At 47.3% G+C, this 17,507-nt stretch overlaps 2 protein-coding genes across 7 annotated transcripts in view; one reads left to right on the top strand and one right to left on the bottom strand.

Annotated features, from left to right (window-relative positions):
* Positions 1-6,205, bottom strand: part of MAP4K3 (mitogen-activated protein kinase kinase kinase kinase 3) — a 66,421-nt gene extending 60,216 nt beyond the window's left edge. For all 5 annotated transcript variants that reach the window (XM_009096167.4, XM_018921032.3, XM_018921033.3 and 2 more), the window contains exon 1: positions 5,958-6,205. In XM_009096167.4, the coding sequence (XP_009094415.2) occupies positions 5,958-6,068 (111 nt within the window). In that variant the 5' untranslated portion in view covers positions 6,069-6,205. The remainder of the gene's footprint in view (positions 1-5,957) is intronic.
* The window catches only part of LOC103821325 (serine/arginine-rich splicing factor 7), a 1,055,603-nt gene that overhangs the window by 166,403 nt on the left and 871,693 nt on the right, over positions 1-17,507 (top strand). The gene's annotated exons all lie outside the window — the stretch shown is intronic.

Genomic DNA, 17,507 nt, shown 5'->3' with positions numbered 1-17,507 from the left:
CTGCACAAGCCAGGATGGAAAGATTTCACAGCCTCAGAAACCCTGCTCATGATTCTTTTTGTTTTATTTATTTTTAACAATACTATGTCCAGCTGTCAGGAGTTTGTGTCACTGACTATGGCTCCATAGGTCACTATGGAGACACTGTGACAGAAAGTTTTCCTGAGCTTATGAAAGCCAGAAAGGAGGAAGAAAATCTGATTTAATGCAGGCCACCAACACCTTCAGCAAGAGCAGGCTACCCTGTGCTTAAGGGCATAGATTAAAAAAACATGACTCCAAGTTGAGAACGTGTATAAGTTATAATTTTGCATCTTGTTCCATTTGGGTTATCAGCATTGAAGGTGTTATCAACAGCAGGAATATGCATTTTCTTTGGTAATCTGAGTAATAAAAAGATTATTCTGATTGCAGTGACACAAGGTCTCCTTGTAAAGGCTGGGGATGAGAATGAGGTACCCCTGACAGGTTTTACTAGATCTCAAACACCTTTCAAATCATCAGCTGTGAAGCAATTCCTCCTCCAAGCTCACTTGAATGAGAGGCTGAGAGTGACTGAAGGACAGTATGGTTCTCAACAGCTGTCGGAGCTGGCTGTGACCCTGAATTCGGGGGTGCCTAAGTATGTTACACACAGCACCTCTGAATGCAGAGGACACTGTCTTGGACTTTTATTTAGGAAAATCCCACTGAAATTGCCAGTTCCTTATAGGTTTTGACACTGGAAAATCAATAAGTAATAGGTGGGTGAAGAATGCTTTCAAACAAGTATTTCTGAGCTGAAAAAATGCAACTAAAATTTTGAAGAGGCTCAGATAAGAAAACCCTGGCTCATTTTTGTCACCACTTACACTCTTACCTGCTCTAACTCCCAGCCTTTGTGATGCTGGGGTTTACAGTACCCCCCCATGTGCAAATACAGATCCTTCAAATACAGATTTCACTGTGTCAGTGGAAATATAGGTTTTCCAGAGGCAAAGATTAGCCTACAATGCCTTCATCTCCATGCAGACACATTACCAAATGTATACAGCATTTATAGAATGTTTGCTCTTGAAAACTAGAAGGATGCTAATTCTATCAGCAGCTGAAAGAACGATACTCTTCCAGAGATCTAGACTGCCATCTGAGCAGGAGTTTCAACTGCTAGGTCAAGCTGAAGGAGCACTACCTAATTAAACAGGAAATAATTACTAGCGTACTCTCTAACAACAGCAGGATATCAGAAAAAAATTTATATAAAAAATCGGCAGCAACTAGAAATAAAAGCTAAAAACTGTCAGGCTTTGACTATCCTTCAAATGGAAACTGATACTATAAAGCATATAATGCTGCAACAAAGCCAAAAAAGCAAAAGTCTAAGACGGAGGCCTCTGGTTTTGACCACTTCCTGTGTGAAGCATTGAACAAAATGATTTCTAAACAGGTTACTACTCCATGGGAAAACTGGTCCCAATGTACAAAGAAGCTTCCTGAGCCTGATTAGCTCCACTCTACAGGAAAACGCACCCAAGTGACTCCCCAGCCTTTAGAGCCCTTCTCTTCAGGTTCTCTCAAACCCTCACAGCTCTCCCAGCTAAAAATAATTAGTGTCCATATTCTGGTAGAAAGTGTAATGCCACAACCCAACAGAGTGACAATTTTAGAAAGCAATGCTTTGATAAAGTTGATGTTAAACAAAAACCTCTGTGCAAGGCACAGATTACTGGTTAAGGAAACCACAGTCCCAGAAACGAAGCCCTATAGCACTTACTCAGTGCAGTAAAAATGGGATGGCAAACCATTCACCTCCCTTCTCTGCCTACCTGACAAGCTTCAAAAACCAATTAAAGCTGAACAAAACGATGTCAAAACATAGACATTTATTCCTAACAAAGTGAAGAAGCTTTCAAAAGCTGTAATGTCAATCAGGAAGAATGGAAGACTAAAATGCCTATCAAAAAGCATTGTTTCAACATTTCAGAAGCAGCAAACTAAAGAAGAATTGATGGCCTAGTGGATCAGTCCAGGAAAGAAGAGCAAGGGCACACACATGTAGAGAAGAGGACACCAAAAATTAGAAGTTCATCAAAATTCAGGTTCATCTGACCTGGACACGTTCTCCTCCAGCAACACACAGAAGCTCTATCAGCAACCCCAAAATATGGATGGCAGCAGAAAGCAGCAATAGTCACCAGCTGTTCTCCAGAGACACCCACAGAACCTGAAGTTTTCAGCATGAGGCCATTAAGCTCGTGGATAAATGACTTCGCTCACCAAAACCAACCTCCCTGCCGAAGGTCTGGAGAACAAAAACCAAGCTTTCCTTTTTGAAAAATGAAACCTCAAACAATGTGCACTGCAATGAGTTGTGTTGTCTTCATTTGTTATCTAGCTGAAGCCATAAATGCCAAAAAGAACTGAAAGAAGACAAACAGTATAATATATAACCTCTGCAGGAACAATAACCTCACTAATTATCACAAATGTTTGAATTTCAGCAAAAAAGGGCTTTTTTTGCAGTAAGGTGCTAAAAATCTTTGGAAGGGTCCACCTGCACTAGACAAAGGACCTGTGAGATGACAAATTAAGCTCAACCTTTATTAAACCAAAGCAATGATTTTTTTTTAAAGATATGCTGTGATATAAATTAATCACATGAACAAAATGGACCTACAACCACCTCAGAAAATACTTCCAAACTCTTTGCAATTACTACCAAAATCAAACATACAGGGATAGGGACAAACAGGAAACCTAACAATACAGTCTCTGTCAGAAAACCCTGTGAAAGCATTTGTGACCCAAACCTTAAAAGAAAGGCACAACTTACAGATTATCTGGGACCAGGAATTGTTAGAATGCCAATTTCATAGCAAGAGACAGAAAAGTCTTCCTAAATGTGAGATGGATAAATGCAGAGCAAACAAAATTAAGCAACTACCTCATCCAACTTTAGGAATATTTCCTGAAACTGAGCAGGACAGGACATTATCTCCGTTTCACAACCAATAAACCCTAATTCTTCTCTCATGCTTTGCTGACCACTGTATACAACTAAATTCTTTGCAAAAATGAAATACAGAAATACAAAAACCAGAAATGACCCATACAAGGAATACATGAAGAACTAAGCAACTCACATAACACTTCATCTCTTACAACAAATTTGCACTAGAATAAACACATTACTGTTGACTGTGAATATTTGATAGAGAGCTAATGGCATGACATGCTACCCATTACCTTTCTTGCAATGAATCCATTATGATTTGCTCCAAGGCCCTTTTGAAAGCTGAACTTTGGTGGGAGTGCAGACAACTGTAAAATACTGGCTTGAGCCAAAAATCTGTACTGGCAGCGCACTGACATGCCCCTTTCCAGATACCAGGCTAGAGAGCAGGACCCACAGCAGCAAGATTGTATCCATCTAACATCCTCCTTCCCTTCCAACTTCTGTAGTTCAGTCCCCAACATCAGCTCTTAGGTCAAATTCAATAAACTCCAAACCAGCGACTCAGCCTCTTTTTAATATATACATATATATATATATATATATATATATATGTATGTATGTATGTATGTATATGTATTTAAACAAACAAACATTTAAACCATGGCCTGCCCTAGCTCAGTTCAACTAGAACAGAGTAAGAGAAGTAATGTCACTCTGTTCTGCGTTCAGCTCCTGAATGCTTTGCCAGGAAATAAGGTTGCAGAAAGTCAGCATTTAGCAAGACTCAACATAACAAGACTGTCAGCTTATTAAGGCAATAATCCCTGCTTGCTAACAGCAGAAACACTTTCCTACATGGCTCTCTCTGCTAAAGGGGCTAGACCACAAATTACAGCTTGAAGCTGCCCAAGCACTCTGCTGAAATCCCACCACTGATGAGCACCGTTGGCACACAGCTGATTTCAGCTCCACACACTTATTTCACCCACCTCAAAGTTCACCTACAGGTGACAGGTGAAGGCAAAAGGGGCTTTATGAAACCACTCACGAACATAAGATAAGGCAATTGTAAGGTCACATGTGGATGACACTTCAGACAATATTACTACTTGTCACACTAGAAGTAACTGGCTTTCATTGTTGTTTTTGGGCTACTTTTATGCTTCACTTTGAAGACACCTTGCGAGAGACCTCGCCTCAGAATGAAATAGGCAATAATACACAAGAGAAAAGCACCACTCATTTTCCCTACAGGGTCCACAATCTAATCAGAAAACACTCACCTCTCATTTAGAAAAAATCATTATAATACCAGCCTAGTGTATCCTGGTCCTGCTATATCACCATCAGCTGGTACAGACACATTGTAAGCATCAACAAATCCATCCACTCTGTGCCTCAAACAAGAAAAAGTCACAAGTAGTGCCAAACACTGGCCACTCACAGAGCACCAAATTGAAGGTTGCTGCAATGTAAGTGTCATAAACATCAAGGAATCCTCCACAATTCTTTAACATGTTTTACATGCACAGTGGTATTGCATATGTAAATATTCCAAACTCTGTGGTTGAAGGTAATGTCCTTAAAATGAAACCAGAAAGGCATATGACTTGGATAATTCACATCCTTCAGTCACATACAGAAGACTGAAAAAATTCCAATTGAGAAGGTATCAGAGTCAATACACCAGTTAAACCTGCAGCAGAAAGATACATACACATAAAACAGTTAGCAGCGAAACAAAAACCCAGAGCATACGGCAAGTAGAACTTTACAAGTAAAAGGTCAGCACAGTACACAAATACTCAAAGCCAGCTAGCAAGGTGGGGCAAACAACATAAAACACCCTTTCAATTAACCAATTAATAAAGCAAGGAGTTAGCACACCAGGAGTGCAGGAACAAGAGGATTTAGGTCCTGAAACCTCCATGATATTTAAGACAGATGAGATTAAACCAAAATCAGCCCAACTCAAACAAGACTTCATTTTAGGCACATTCAACTAAAGCGAAAGGCAGCATTAGCACCAGTTCTGTGCACCTCAAACTGTCGAATGGCTCTGCGTGTTTCCCTACAGTCCTGCCTCCCAAAGCAAGTTTTCTCACACACACCCTGTGATGACAAAAACAGGCCAAGAAGATGCTTGGAAAGTACACAGTTCAAACAATGCTTCCACCAGGCTGCACACGACAAACTTCAGCTCTCCCCTCTGCTCCAAAGCCCACACAAGAGAAGGTTACAGCCAGCGTCATCCTAACCCAGGGAGAGGCTGCCACATCCCAACAGACAGCTGGATACACAAATAACAACATACACTGGCAGAGCAGAGAAAAATGACAAAATGCATTATAAAGCCCCTCCAAAAAAAGAAAAACCAACCCAAATTATGTTTAGCTGCTTTTGCTTTAGCTTTGATTCTCCTACGCTTGCTGAAGTTAGGTCGGAATTCTGAAAGACACTCATCCTAACGACAACAGTTCGCCCTCCACAGGGTCAGACTCACGTCTCACAACGACACCAACACAAGACGGCGAGGGGAGCAGCGACCGGGACTAAGACGATGACATTTGGGCTGGAACCGAGCTAGTAAGCTCCCCACACCCCTACAGTCCCCGGCTCGCTCTGGAAGAGACCCGACCCCCAAGCTCCGCCAGTGACACAGCCGCCCGAGCCGGCACCCAGCAGCAGCGGCCAGAACCGGCCACTGGGGCGGCTCCACGGCGGCCGGAAGCCGGGACGGGGCCGGTCCCGCACCGCCCGCCGGTCCCGGGGGTCGCTCCGTCGCACGGCTCGGCCGCCCTGAGGACGCGGCCGGGCGGGGGCGGCAGGGCCGGGCGCCCACCGGGGCCGTGCCGGCGCGGCGGCGCAGACTCCGCCGGAGCGGGGCGGCCTCTTGCCCTCGGGAGGGCCAGGCACGCCGCTAGGCGACAGAAGCTCTCCCAGATTTTGGAGGACCGGGGTGCCTGACAGCGGAGAGGGGGACACAGGCGATACCCCCGCCGGGTCGCGATGCAGCGCCCACCTTGTAAACGTCGCCGTAGGTGCCGCTACCGATGCGCTGGATGAGCTCGAAGTCCTCCTGGGGGTTGCGCCGCGACAGGTCGCACACCCGCCCGCCTCCGCCGCCGCTCATGGTGCCAGGGGAGGCCCCGCTCGGCCGCGATCCCCCGGGCCCCGGGCGGAGACGGGGAGCGAACGCGGCGGCACCGAGCGCTCACCACCACCGCGCAGCCCGCCCCGCCAACATGGCGCCCTCCGCCGCACCGCGCAGGCGCGGGGCAGCGCCCGTCCCCCCTCCCCGGGGCCATGCGTCCTGCGCGTGCGCGAGGCCGGGCCGGGCTGTGGCGGAGCCGGTCCCCTCACGGCACCGCGGGCCCGGGGACCGCCCGCGCCCCGCCCCAACAACCCAGCGCGCCCTCCCGCTAAGGCGGAGCCGGAGTGTGCAGCCGCCTCCCCCCCGCAGCCGGGCTCACGGCGCCGGAGCCCGCGGGTGCAGCTGAGGACTCGCAAATTCTCCAACCCCCGTGCCCGGGGTCGCTGCAGCACCGGAGCCCAACGACGCCGCGGTGCTGACCCTGTGCACCAGGGATCGCCTTCGCTGTTCCCTGGTATCCATCTCCAGCTCTCCAGCTTGGTGCAGAGCATTTGCCCGCAGCCGGGTGTGTGGGAACCCAGCTGGGAAGCCACTGAAATCCCAGCGTTGTCCACTTGCCTACATCCTCCAGTGGTGGATCCTGCGGGAGATCCTGAGGCCCTTGCTGGCTTTTGGGAGGTATCCGCCTTTCCCCAGGGACATGGGAGCCACACGTTACAGATCTCCCTACATCTGTGCACAAGCCAGTTCCCTGCCACAGCCTCTTTGCACACCCATCCCATGCACTCCGTCTGGGCAGCATATTCCTCTCGTCCATGGGACGGCTTCCTCTTGTTTTGTGACTTTTTGGAGCATTGTGCATGCACCCATGGGATAAAGCGTGGGCCCCCTCTCCTCTCACACTAGTGGGGCCGCTGTAACATTTTCACGCTTGCACACAGGTTTCCAGCACGGAGGAGGCATGTGGGCTGCCCGCTTCCATCCCTGTCTGCAGCTCCGATCCTCTTTGTGTGGGGAACAAGTACCAGACAGCTGTGGGAACCCTTGTCCCCAGATGTGCAGCCCCTGAAGTTGTGTGGTGAGTGGGTGCTAGGGCACCTCTTGGGCTCTGTGCCAGTGAATCAAGCACAGCTTCTCCCCCCGCGCTTCTGCTACCGGTGACTGATGGGTGAAATAAACAGAGTGGGATGATGGGGAACATTGGACAATAGGTTCCGCCATCTGCTCACTGCCCCTGCCTGCCTTGCCAAAGACACTGGTGTGGGGTCTTCCCTCTCTGCTGAAAAGGATTGGGACAGGGGGCTGGGATTGGCCTCATTTCCATGTGTGATTATCAGAGCGGAAACGAAGCTGTGAGGAGCTCTAGAGGAGCATGAGCCCTGGCAGGTGATGCCTGTGAAATACTGTCTGTCGGTGTGTTTGTCCTTCCAACCACCTGGGCCATGCATTCCTGTCCTTGGCTTGGTTTTCTGACCTTTGGTCTCACAAGCAAAATGGTTTCAAACATGCCAGATTTGGATTCAGGTGTCAGTAATTTTTCTGGCGTGTGACTGAGGTTTTTGCGGCACACTTTGCTGCTTTCTGCAGCGGAAGCACCAGGATAGGCACAGATTAGCTGTGCAGGGCTGCCACAGATGCTCTGAGAGGCAGTCCAAGAGGACTGGGCTCTGTGACAAGTTCAGAAGTAGCAGCAGCTCTGACTGAGTTACAGAAGGAAATGCCAGGGAATTTGAGCTCCATCCAGAAAGGCTGACAGATATCCTGCTGGGGAAAGCCGATAACCTTGTCACCCTTCTGCTCTTGCCTCTCAGTCTTCATTTTTATCCCATTAGAGGGGAACTGGCTTATAGTTGTTCCCATATCATGTTCTTGCCAAGTTCTGCTTTGGTAGAATTGGTTATGAATGAAGAAAGCAGGATTATTTTCCCTCTTAAATCCTGCTTTCAATCCATGGCAGTTGCCTGTTCTTCCTCGCTCTTGTAAAAACACCCACAGGTTTCTCTGGGAGTGTCGCTGTCCCTTCTCTTCAGTAAAAGAGACAGATGGAGCTGAGAGGTGTGTCCGCCACTGCCTTTGGAAACAGGTCAGATCAAATTAGTATCAGGCATCATTTGCTTTCCCACACTTTAGGAAGACTTCTCTCACTTTCTCTTTTTCCTCCTATTCCTTGGATGTGGCTGTGGTAGGATAGTCAAGCCATATGCTGCAGAGAGGCAGGCTGGGCTCCTCTTCAATACCGTAGAGGAAAGTCAAATGAACTCAACAGAACTACATTTGGGTATTGGACATTAATGTGAGAGTTCAGTCACTGCCAATAGCTTGAAGAGTTTTGGTGTCTTCGGGGACCACGAGCCCCAGCTTCAGTCAGTGGCATGGCACCCCACAGCCACAGAAAATACCCTGCTAAGACTGGATGCCTTGTTGTTTCCAGCTGTGTTCACAATCCATCCATCCTGCTGCTGCTGCTCCTGCTTTGATCTGAAATGCTGGTTTGTGCTCTACAGCCCCAGGTCCTGGCCACTGCTTCGAGTGGGACTCTGGTTCTTTAGCCAGCATGTGTTGACAGACTCCACCTGGCTCCAGCCAGGTGACACCAATGCAATTTGTCACAGTTGAAAACCTCTTTGCAACTCTCTGGCATCTTTCCATGCCAGACTAAAGGGCAAGGCACTGCATCTGATGGTGCTTCAGAGGAAAAGTGGCCACTGGCCTGCCTGTCCCTTTTGTTTACGGGACTGGAGCTGCTGTGAGAGGGAAGGTGTCCTTAGAGGGTCCTGTTTGAGCCAGGTGGGATCAGATATTGAGGCCGGAAAGTTATTTCTGGAATGCTGAAAGTTGCCTTGGTCAGGCGAAGAGCTGCATTTTTATTAGTCCCAGGGCAGGTTGGTTAAAAAGGCGTAGGAAAGAATTAATGTAGAGAGGTATGAGGGAGGGAGGGAAGTGGTGGAAGGAAGTGGCGGAAGGAAGGAAGAGGTGGAAGGAAGTGGTGGAAGGAAGAAAGGAAGTGGCAGAAGGAAGTGGTGGAAGGAAGTGGCAGAAGTGGTGGAAGGAAGTGGCGGAAGTGGTGGAAGTGGCGGAAGTGGTGGAAGGAGTGGCAGAATGTAGGAAGTGGCGAAGGGAAGTGGCGGAGGAAGTGGCGAAGGAAGTGGCGGAGGAAGTGGCGGAAGGAAGGGCGGAAGGAAGTGGCGGAAGGAAGTGGTGGAAGGAAGTGGCGGAAGGATGGAAGGAAGGACGGAAGAAGGAGGAAGGGCAGGAAGGAGGAAGGAAGAAGGCGGAAGGAGGAAGGAAGGAAGAATGAAGGCAGGAAGGAAGGAAGTGGCGGATGAAGGAGGAAGTGGCGGAAGGATCGAAGTGGCGGAAGGAAGTGCGAAGAATGGGCGAAGTGGCGGAAGGAAGAAGGGGAAGTGGTGGAAGGAAGTGCGAAGGAAGGAAGTGGCGAGAAGTGGCGAAGGAAGTGGCGGAAGAAGTGGCGAAGGAAGTGGCGGAAGGAGGAGGAAGGAAGGAAGGAAGGAAGGAAGGAAGGAAGGAAGGAAGGAAGGAAGGAAGGAAGGAAGGAAGGCAGGAAGTGGCGGAAGGAAGGCAGGAAGTGGCGGAAGGAAGTGGCGGAAGGAAGGAAGGAAAGAAGTGGCGGAAGGAAGTGGCAGAAGTGGCGGAAGGAAGGAAGGAAGGAAGGAAGAAAGGAAGGAAGGAAGGCAGGAAGTGGCGGAAGGAAGTGGCGGAAGTGGCTGAAGGAAGTGGCGGAAGTGGCGGAAGGAAGTGGCGGAAGGAAGGAAGTGGCGGAAGGAAGGAAGTGGCGGAAGGAAGTGGCGGAAGGAAGGAAGTGGCGGAAGTGGCGGAAGTGGCGGAAGTGGCGGAAGTGGCGGAAGTGGCGGAAGTGGCGGAAGGAAGGAAGGAAGGAAGGAAGGAAGGAAGGAAGGAAGGAAGGAAGGAAGGAAGGAAGGAAGGAAGGAAGATGAGGGATGCCTGTGTTTATTAGTCTTATATTGAAATAACCCTGTTGCAGTCACTCCTGATATCCAGAGGGAAGAGCTAAGCCTCACACTTTCAGGGCTGACTCTAAGACTGTAAAAAACCCAACAGTGCAGCCTGGTAATTTTTCCCCTCTCCTCAAACATGAGACTTTTACGTTGTACTTCACAGAAAAAAAGACAATAAATCTTTCCAGCATGATGCCAACAGTCAGATAAGTTGGCTTCTTCTCTGCTCTCTTCCTGTTTTAACAGTTCCCAGAGCAGTGTCTGGCCCCCAGCCCTTCCTGACCTGAGACAGCATCTCCTCTGTACCATTTCCTTGCAGCATCCCACGTCCACACCTGTCTTCTCCCAAATGCCTTTTGCTGGTTGCTTCCCATTCATCTGAGCAAGCTCAGCTCCACTTCCCAAAGCACCTGGCACCCTTGCTCCAGGAGGGGCACCCTGCAGGATGGCGCCCTTTGCACTGAGTACTTGCTTTATTTGTGAAGGAACTGCACAGCCTTTTAAAAGCCTTTTAAAGAAGCCACCTCCATGGTGCCAAGCTAAGGAGCAAGGTTCCAGCAGTGAGAGCTCATGCTAGCATTTGTTCTGCAAAGAACTTGGAAGGTAAAAATGGCTTTTTTGAGGTAAATGGTGCCCCAGGGCAGCAATGGCTGCAGGGGCAAGGTAGGTGACATCTCTGTGGCATTTGCCAGATGGTGGCCCTTTGGGGATACCAGCAGGTGGTGCAGCGTGTAGCAGCTGGAATCAAGCCAGACCCCTGCATCACTTTTTCCTTCTTTTTTCTTAGCCCGCCCCCCTTTCCTTCTTGTAAAAATAAAGCTTGCATGAGGTCCAGCCTGATCCCTGCCTCCTTCTCTCTCTGCTGCAAGTTCATGTTTCAGCCAGCACTGCCAGTGGCCAGCATGGGCTGCTGGAGGGAAGTTAGCAATAGCCAGTTCCCAGCAGGCAGAGTTCCTGCACACTATTTTGCATTAGTCAGAGCCTTGTTTCTCCTGCTGCAGCACAAGCCTTTTCTGGGAAGGTTTTTCTTTACCAGGAGGGGCATGAGTATAGTGTGAGAAGAAACACACTGATAATTTTTGCCCAGAAGTCCAGTAATAAGCATTTCCCCGTGTTTTTACATTTCTGGGAAATATTGGTTGGGTCTTTCAGAGAGAAGCAGTATCCTTTTGGAAAGGACAAGGGGAAGGGAAGAATTCCAGCTCCCACGTAAGAGGTTATGTTTTATGAGTGCTGCTGGCCATCTGTGCATTGGCCATTGCTGCTGGTAGATCCAGGGTAACAGCTTGAAGCCCCACATTCTGATTTCACTGGGAAGGGTCCAGCAGGAGCCATGTCAGAAACTGACAGCAGAAGCCACATGCTAAAAATAATTAGGACCTGTCTGCATGGAAACTCCACAGAATTTAGAAACAGGAGCATTTCTTTCCATCCAAACTACTTTACATTTGAACTCTAGAAGGAAATAGAGAACAAGGAGTGTATCACTGCACAAAACCATGCTGCGTTCACATCCTGAAGGTCATATGGCTGAAGCTGTATGATTATATGGTTCATGTGATAGTGGGAAGTTCATAGCACAACTACAAAACTGCTGGTTTGTAGGAGCATTGCTGCAGCAGCCGTTTCCCCTTACAGGTACTCACTCATAGGTCTGGGATCACTCCTACTGCAGGTCTACCTGGCACTGGCTGGCTGCCTTAGTGGCTATTTCTAGATGTTCCTCCACTTCCTCCTGCTTGTCTGTGGCAGTGCCCACTTAATTTCTTGGGCTTGGTAGAAACAGACTGGGGGAAGATCATGGCTGGATTTCTGGGCATCTGGGCTGCAGCTGTTCTTTGCAGGTGTGTTCTGGCAGCCAACAGCTTCTTTTGGGAGCAAATCCTCATCCAGCACATTGCAGGTCTGCTCTTCCTGATTGTGGTGTTTCTTCTCTTGCTCCTCTAGGCCCCTCTAAGATCTCAAGAACTCCCATCAGGCTTTGGCCTTTGTGTAATATGTTGGACAGTATCCCATGGACCACACCAGGAGCTCTTGCATGGCAAAGGTGGAGCAGCACTGACTGTACTAGGAACTCCTATTGCCTGACCGAGGTAGGGAATGAGAGCAGGATAATCAGTCATCCCCTTACAGCCTTGGGATGTTACTTACTTGAGTTGTTGCCAAGTGGAGTGGTACCATTTTTGGTGGACTTCAGAAAATTCCATAAATTGCCAGCTTGGATTGTGGCCAGGATGGAAATTTACCGAACTAAAGCAAATCACCTTGTGACCCTATAAACATCAGTCCTAAGTGAGACTCTTTGAGCTGAAAACCCTGGCCCTGCCATGCTGTGGTTGGTATGGAATCAAACAGTAGTTATGGTTAGAAGAAAAAATGAATAGGGAGGGGAAAACTTCGGTGTTGAGTGTTTAATACCACCATGTCACAGCTGGAGGATGTGGTTTCCAGCATAAAGCCCCTGGAAGTTCATGGGCTCTTCCCTCAGAAGCAGGGAGGTGAGGGAGTGTGGGGCCTCAGCAACATTGACTTCTTTCAGACAAAAAGTTTTTTCCCAGCTTTTATTTTCCCCCATTCCCTATTATTTGTTTGTCTGGAAGAGGGAGTTTTTAAACCACAGAGACTTGTTTGCCATATGGCCTAGAGTGGGAACAGTGCCATCCCTTATTTGGGGACAAACTGGAAATACCTTTTCTGCATTTGTGCGCTGAGATTGAACCATTTACCTTTGTATCTTGTGGTTATTGCTATGTTTTCTTTTATTAAATTGTTCTTTTTTCATGTCTATCTCTTTGCACTTGTCTTATTGGTAGAAGATAAAGTGGTTAAAAACTGTCAGGAGGTAATTTATTTTGGAGTCTCCACCCCATAAATTGTCTCAAAATGAGACAACAGTGGTAGAGACTCCACCCCTTTTTTCATTACCCAGGACAGGACGTCTCTCAGAGCTAGCAAACCCTCATGTGGAGCTGATAACACAACCAAAATCCTCCACTCCTTGAGGTTCAGCCATGGCTCACTGAGAAATGCCCAACATTTCACTGAACAGAAGGGGAGGAGATTCTGTCAGAATTCATCCAAGGTTACAATCCCCCCCTCCATCACACAAGCACCAGCATTGTGCCCATGATGCACAGCATCCACACATTCATTGCTGGAGCAATGTTTCACACCTATGGAGCACAGGGAAAGACTAGGACTGGCCGCTGGAATGTTCTCTGGGCTACCCTGCAAAGGGCAAGAGCTCTGTCAGGAATGGAGCAGGCTCTGTTGATGGAACAAAGTCAATTGTGCAGTAAGGGTGCATGGTTAAAGATGAACATGAAAGAGAATGGTGGAGGGAAAGGGTCAGGAACAGATCACTGTGAGCATAGGACTGGGAAGAAAAGAAGGGAGATGTGAGAGAAAGGTTGGTTGAAGGACAAAGGGGTGGGAGAAGAAGGGGAGGTGAGAGGCAAGGGTGGTGGAACACTAAAGTATTGCCTTAATGCAATAACCATCAATTAGATGGTTATTAGACAACAGCAGAAAAAGTCACTGCCAAATGAGGCTAGGAAGCACTACCATACAAAGCAGACTAAACCCCAACAGATCAATTAACTGATCTGGGAACAATCAAGATGCCTGGAAGCAATGGTAGGAGAAACCAGCAACAGCACTAAGCAGAGCTTTGTGGTCAGCCTTCCCTGGACTTCTGCACTTGGCTTTACCACTGAGCATTGAGCAATGTCTTTCAGCAAACAAGTAGGTCAGGTCCTGCTGGAGTCATCTCATGCCTGTATATGTGGTTGTCTTGTCCTACACAGGTCAGGACAGAAACACTCCCTCCAGGGGGTTTATACACTCAGAACAACATGAAGTTTTATCTTGGTTCTACTTTGGGTGAAGAGCACGAACAGCCACTGGTGACATTAAACTGGGGGGGCCACCTAACAAATGGCTGCCCAGAGGGGCCTCAGTCAACCTGAGAAGTAGCAGCCTGTGGTATCCAAGGAGGAGAGGAGCAGAGCTCTGCACAAGGGGTGACAGAACTCTGCATTCAGCCAGGCTGGAAGATTCAATCTGCTCAACAGCCCTTCTGAGAAGGACTTGGGGTTTCAGCAGGCAACAGGCTGACCATTAACCAGAAGTGTGTTCCCATCACAGATAAGATAAACAGGCTGCACTAGCAGCTACATGTCTAGCACAGCCAGAAGAGTGATTTCTACCCATTCTGTCCAGAGCTGGCGAGCCTCTCCAGGATTCATCTCCAGCATTGGGTCCTCCAGGTCAGGAGAGATGTGGCAAAAAAGGAGAAGAGCCAGCTGAGACTACAAAAATGGTTAGGGACCTGGAGCCCAGAGGGCAGGACTTGTGTCGTTTGGTGAGAAGAAGGCAGAGGGGACATCTCCCAGGAGCCTGTGACTGCTGGAAAGGCAGTGACAGACATGAGAGCAAAACTCCTGCAGCATCAGGCAATGCAGTAAGGATCACAACCATAGAATGCAGCTTGGGAGGTCCAGAAGTAGATCTCAACAACAGGAAGTTTTAGTCTCCTGAAATACAATTAGCCTTTAAAGTCCCTTCACTTACTCACCCAAAGCACCTTGCCAAAATCAAGGAAAAAACAAACGAAAGAAAGCAACAAAAACCCAAACAGCCCAAAGCCCAGAAACACTACTAATTGTATCTCCATCCTAATCATAGCAGAAGAACAAAATGCACGAGTCCATCTCAGCTTGCTAAGTTGCAAATGCTTGTCCAATGTAGCATCTGAAAGCAATTTGCAGTAATTTTCTATAAAAATACTTCACTGTCAGATCAACAGCAATAGGAAAGGCTTGAATTAGACCAGCCCCCTCCTACCCCACAAATACCTTTTGAATAGACTGAAAAAACTGCTAAGAGCTCTCTCTTTTTGGTGGAATTTTTCCACAAGTTTCTTTGCAAGTAGACATCATTCTCAGTTGTTCATCCACTTGGCAAGTTTTCTGTCTTCCACACTGTGCCCTTGGAGTAACATTACCAAGTGAGGAAAAACATTCTTTTTGCTAGAAGTCTCTTCTCTTCACATGAAAAAGCTAAAGCATACCCAGCAGACACATGCAAGTGCTGCAAAGAAATAACACAGAAAATAGTTTCTTTTTCCACTCCAGAAGATCTCAATACAACATCTCAAACTCACCAGAAATAAGCTTTAAAGTAATGCTGCAAAACACATTGGAAAATATACATCCAGTTCTCAAAACGAGCAGGAAACTGTTTCAGGCACGATGTGCTTCTAAAAATCTTGCTGAAGGTGAAAATACATTTACATTTAATATTGCCACTTGGTTTTGCAGTTTCATAGGATCATTTATGTCAGAAAAAACCCATTAAGACCATCCAACCCAACCATTAACCTAACACTGCCAAGTCCACCACTAAAACACGTTTTAAGTGCCACATCTACACATCTTTTAAACACCCCAGGGCTGGTGACCCAACCACTTCCCTGAGCTTCCTGCTCCAATGCTTGACAAATCTTTTGGCAAAGTCTTTCCTTACCAAGGAAACTCCTCTTAATACCAAGAGGCTTTGACTAAACAAGGATTTGGGGACTCTTATCACAGAACACTATTTTACAATACAAAGATTTTAAATACTTTTAGGCATCTTCCACCTTTCCTTAAAATGGCAAAGGGAAAAGCACTACCTTAGAACACACAAAGAAAGTGGAGTGAGCTAACAAATGGCACGATTTGTTCCATTCATCAGGGTCCACTGGATCACTGCCATACTGCTTTTCAAGTGTATCAGTATTTATATTATGAAAGTTAGGTGTTCATCCTGTTCTGTCTGTAGAGAACTCAACACCACTGACACTTCAGATGCCAGCTGCAAATAATAAAAAAACTAGCATGTCAAGCATCATGGCTCTACTCAGTAGCATGCATCTCCAAATGGAATTTAAACTCCCTAACTTCATACCTTCCTAAATGGGATAAATGGGCCCTAACCTAACTCTTTCTAACCTAAGGAGCTCTTTTCATTAGTTTAGCAAGGAACATGGATCCAGCTTTTTCAGCCTTGGTATTCTTCTATAGATCAAAGGCAGTATCACCTTCAAACCCCATTTTTGGGTTGCATGAGCCTGCCACCAGTCTGCAAATGAAAAACCTCCCAGGGCAGAAAAAACTTCTCAGGTTGCAAAGGCAATTATGAAGCAAGCTTTTCCTTTAGAAACTTGAAAAGGTCTGTCCCTTCCCTGTTCCACTGATTCTTAATGGCTTTCAAACTCAGAAAATGGGAAAATTGACCATTTTTTGCAATCCACTCTTCCTAGTATATGAGGAAGGATTACACTTGGCTTTGAAAGAGGGGAAAGAAAAGAAGACTAGCCTGGCTCAGCTCATGACAAGTGGATTGAACAGTTTTACTGGTGGTGCCAGCCATTCATGGTGATGAATTCCCTTCCTCACCTCCAACTTCCGAAGGAAATATTTTGCTTAGGATGGCCCAACACAGCAAATATGACCAGAAAAGGTGGGCCAGGGGAAGGATGATCAGTGCAAACTGACATAAGGTTCTCCTGCCATTCTGTGGGGCTGCCTCACCTTCACCATACTGCCACCACATTCCTGCACTGGGTGAGATTGATCAAGACTTACTGTAGACCAGACCTACAGAAGGGGCTTCTTTTCAGCCAAGAAATGAAATACAGGAGCAGATGGTTTGAAGTGCCCATTTGAAGCAGCCCACTATTAGCTTGGCTCAATTCTGAGGCAAAATGATAGAGTGAGGGCTGAAAGGAAACACCTAACAGCAGATCAGGTGGTGAGCTGGATATTCCAATATACAGGAACAGAAAGGAAAACGCACACCACTGTTTTCTGGTTTGAGATCTTCCTGCCAAGGGGGACTGGTGAAAGCCTGCTAGGGAATCTGCAAGGAAGGCCTATGATTTTAAACAAGTAGACCTCAGCCAAGAAAGATTATTTGCCTGGCCATGCTTTAAGCTTGCCTAGGTCATCCTTTCCTCTCTCTCCTTTCTGTTGTTACCATGCCTTGTAAAGAATATTTGTGAGTGTGGCCCATGCAACAAACTCATTTCTTGTTAGCTTGCACTGCCACTTCCACAGCTTGCAAGACAAGCCACAACAACCTCCATGGGACAAGTAAAGGATTCAGACTTCCCCAGCCTGCATAGGATCAGAGCACAGAAGTAGAGAATCTTTGGAATAAAGCAAACATGAAGCTGATGAATGTCACAAACCATCATAACATTTACACAAAACCCCGAGCATGTGAAAGGTAACACTTAACTCTCCATCTCCTAGACAATATCCAGTAGGAGCTGTATGTCTTTTGTGATCTTCAGCTTCTTCCCAATAGAACATTCAAAGTCAAAGAGCCAAAGCTTTCTGAAGGCAATGGCAATGCTGCAGAATAAAGGCAGGTCTTTATCTGTGACACTCTGGGAAATGAGCAGCAGCTATGCCCTGCTCACCTTGCAAAAGTGCCTGCCAGCTCTTCCATGGGT

Source organism: Serinus canaria, chromosome 3 (assembly GCF_022539315.1).
Source record: "Serinus canaria isolate serCan28SL12 chromosome 3, serCan2020, whole genome shotgun sequence".
NCBI lineage: Eukaryota > Metazoa > Chordata > Aves > Passeriformes > Fringillidae > Serinus > Serinus canaria.
Note: the sequence above shows the minus strand (reverse complement) of the source record. Positions and strands in the feature narration are given on the sequence as shown.